Source organism: Lactuca serriola, chromosome 5 (assembly GCF_051521515.1).
Source record: "Lactuca serriola cultivar US96UC23 chromosome 5, Lser_US96UC23_V15, whole genome shotgun sequence".
Taxonomy (NCBI): domain Eukaryota; kingdom Viridiplantae; phylum Streptophyta; class Magnoliopsida; order Asterales; family Asteraceae; genus Lactuca; species Lactuca serriola.
This window is the reverse complement of record NC_136412.1, coordinates 91,547,931-91,551,189: the sequence shown is the minus strand read 5'-3', so window position 1 is coordinate 91,551,189 and position 3,259 is coordinate 91,547,931. Positions and strand designations below refer to the sequence as shown.

General features: G+C 35.6%; 1 protein-coding gene across 2 annotated transcripts; it reads left to right on the top strand.

The window, feature by feature from the left end:
* The first annotated feature begins 413 nt into the window (after positions 1-413).
* Positions 414-2,612, top strand: LOC145052773 (uncharacterized). Of its 2 annotated transcripts, none has more exons than XM_079000655.1 (2): positions 414-2,402; positions 2,496-2,612. In XM_079000655.1, exon 1 carries the CDS (start codon positions 570-572, stop codon positions 2,370-2,372), a length of 1,803 nt encoding a protein of 600 aa, XP_078856781.1. In that variant the 5' UTR covers positions 414-569; the 3' UTR covers positions 2,373-2,402; positions 2,496-2,612. The 2 variants fall into 2 exon arrangements, with proteins under 2 accessions (XP_078856781.1, XP_078856780.1); XM_079000654.1 differs by having other exon boundaries at positions 2,474-2,612.
* The last annotated feature ends 647 nt before the right edge of the window (positions 2,613-3,259 follow it).

The following is a 3,259-nucleotide window of genomic DNA, read 5'->3' as shown; positions in this document are numbered from 1 at the left end:
TCTTTCAATTGATTCAAGCATGTGTCAATCCTAATAGTCTAATTAGAATATTTCAAGCATGTGTCAATCCTAATAGTCTCAATTAGAATATTTGGTGTTATTTTCCTCTTAATGTTTTTAATAATTGTATTAATATTTTGTAATTGTTACCGGCACCTTATTACTAGTTGCCTTACTTTTGTTTTTAATAATATCTACCTCTTAAAACAATTAATGTTTAACCATTTAAATTTCTCACAGAAGTTAGGTTTTTTATTTGATGAGAGTAATCCAATTTTTGGGTAGCTCTAAGCCTCTAGCCAAATGATATTACACCATTTGGTGATGATGTATTTATTTTTACTTTATTTTTTATTTATTTATTTGAGGAACCATTTAATTCTTACCAACTACTCCACTAGTCCACTGGTCACATGGACACTCAACTTACGGCGTGTACTACGTAGTCCCTACCAAGAATTTGAATTCAAAACCAAACCCTAAAACCCTCTCTTCTTCTTGCCCCCCATTACTAACTTCTGAAAACCCTAGAGCCTCTCATTTTCGATCTCAGTACCAAACCCTAATCCATGGCGAAAAAGAAAACAAAACAACAATCCGAAGAAAACAATTCGCCCACAACCGAACATGAAATCCCTCGCCAAACTATTGAAGACGCTGCTTCTGAGAAACTCGACAGCTTGAAATCGCTAAATGCTATGTTGCTCAAAGAGACTGTCGAGCGCCGTCAACAGGTGGATTCGCTGACACAGATTAACTGCTCTCTGGAATCTGAACTGAATCGGTGTAAATCCGACAAGGTTTCGTTGCAATCTGAGTTGAGCGGGTTAACTGAACGAGCAGTGACGTTAGAGATCGAGAAGGAATCGGTTTCTAAGGTTGTTGCTTTGCAGTTGGATGAAATGACGGAGGTTAGTCGTAGGGAGAAGGCTGCAATGGAGGAGAAAATCGGAGGTTTGGAGAGAGAAATGAGTCGGCTTTTGGAGGAGAAAAACGCCATTGAGAAAACGAAGAAATTGAAGGAATCAGAAATTGGTTCTCTGAACGCCAGATTGAACACACTTGTGACTCAGATCGGTGAAGAGAATGTCGCTTTGTCAAAGATTTGTGAGGAAAGAGATGGAATCAGAGCACAGCTCCATGATCGGATTCAATACGAGAAAGGGTTGAGATCCAAACTAACTGAAGCAGAGAAGAAGGAGGCAGAGATTACTGAAAATTCCCAAAAAGTTAAGGCTGCGTACCTTGGTTTAATCGAGGAGAAGAAAACACTTGAAAGAAAGGTGGATTCAATCCTGAAAGAAAAAGATCTGGTTGAAATGAATTTGGTTGAATCAAATCGTGTAGTTGATGTTTTGAAGAGAGATATTGAGAAGATGATGAAAGAGAAGATGGAGATTGATGACGATAGAGATGTTCAAGAGAGAAAGAAAAACGAGTTACATGTTTCTGTTCATAGGCTGAATGAATTGGTCTATAAGCTTAAAAAGGGGGAAGAACAATTGCTTATGAAAGTTGCTGATTTGGAGAACAGACACGCCATGGATTCTGAAAAGGAAGCCAAAATGAGTATAGAGATCAATATCCTGGTGCAAGAAAAACAAGAATTGGAGGCAAGTATTCAAAAACTGACTCAAGAAAAGTGTTTGGTCTCCAAAAATTTGCAGGAGGCTTTGAAGATGATAGAACACCAGAAACTTACAGTCAACCAAATGTTAGAAGAGAAAGCAAAGATCGAAGAACAGTCTAACAAATTCAAGAGCACAATCGCAACACTTGAGAACTCCAACAAGATTCAAATCGATAAAATCAAGCAACTAGAGTCTGAAATCAACAACCAGAAATCTGCATTCGATCGAGCCACAACCGAATCGAAAAATACTCGAGCCAAACTTGATGAAGAAAAACTCAAATTGAAGAATTCAAATGAAAAGATTTCCAAAATGGAAAAGGGCGTTGAAGAAACACGCAAGAAACTTTCCAAGATGACGACAGAAACTGAAAAACTCGTTGCAGAAAAGAACAAGTTAGCAGAATCACTTGCCAAAACCCAAAAGGAACATGATGACACAAAAGCCAAACTAAAACTATCCGAAGGTAAAAAGAATCAAATCTTGAAGATCTTGAAAACCACCAATGTGATTCGTAGCTCAAAGGAAGATGACAACATGGGTATTGATCAAGAAATCAAGAATCATGTAACAGAAACTGAAGCAATGAAGAAAGCATTCAAGGACAAAGAGACTAATGTGGAAGAATTGAAGAAGCAACTTGAATTGGTTAACAAAGGTAAGAGTTTCTGGACAATGGTGTCTTCTGCAACCACTGTTCTAGCTGCTATTTCTTTAGCTTATGTTGCTCGAAGCTGCTGAATCAATGGTGGATTTTGCTAATCCCAACAGGTTAACATCTTTTTACAGTGTTGTTAGTTAATGGGTTAATCACACTTTTGAATTTTAACTCGTTTTACCAGGTTTAATCTGTGTTCTTGTTAGGATGACAATAATGGAAGATGGGGTAATTTTGATCAAGTTTTATCAAATGTTCCAATGTTGGACAATTGTACTAATTGCAACAATTTTTGGATTGCTAATGCTATGGTGATTTTGACATAGGCCTTTGGTGTTTTTCTTTAATACTTTGTGCAATGAAGCATTTAGTTCTCTTAAATACTTGAAATACAAATATCAAAATAGTAACAAGTATCTAAATACCATAGTGGAAATACAATCAACTCCTCTAATTACATTTTTAAGTCAGGGTGAAAATGTGATTAATAGATTCTAATTTGTGTTTAAATGTGAAATCTGATGTGAATGAACATATGGTGTTGATGATATCAGTACATAAATTTCCCTATGATGGAAATTTAGGCATGTTGGAATTGGAAGTATATTGTTATTTTTTTCATTTGGGACATAATTGTTATGTTTGTGGAAATTTAGCTAACTTTAACTATTACTCATTTTTTGGGTTCAATTGATTCGGAAGTATCAATTTTTGGAAATTTTTGAAGGAACTAAGTAAGTAAATATTGGGGCTAAATTGGAAGTTCATGGTTTAAAAGACAGAAAACCCCCTCTGTTGATCATATTTGGTCATTTGTGAAAGTGTAAATTGAGATGGATGGATCTCTTGTAACGCTTCATATAGAGACAATTTGAACGTCATTTAATTAATGATATAAAAATATTTGAAAATATTTATGGATAATGTTCTAATGCTAAGATCATTTCCAACCTGCTCTTTTTTTTTTCCC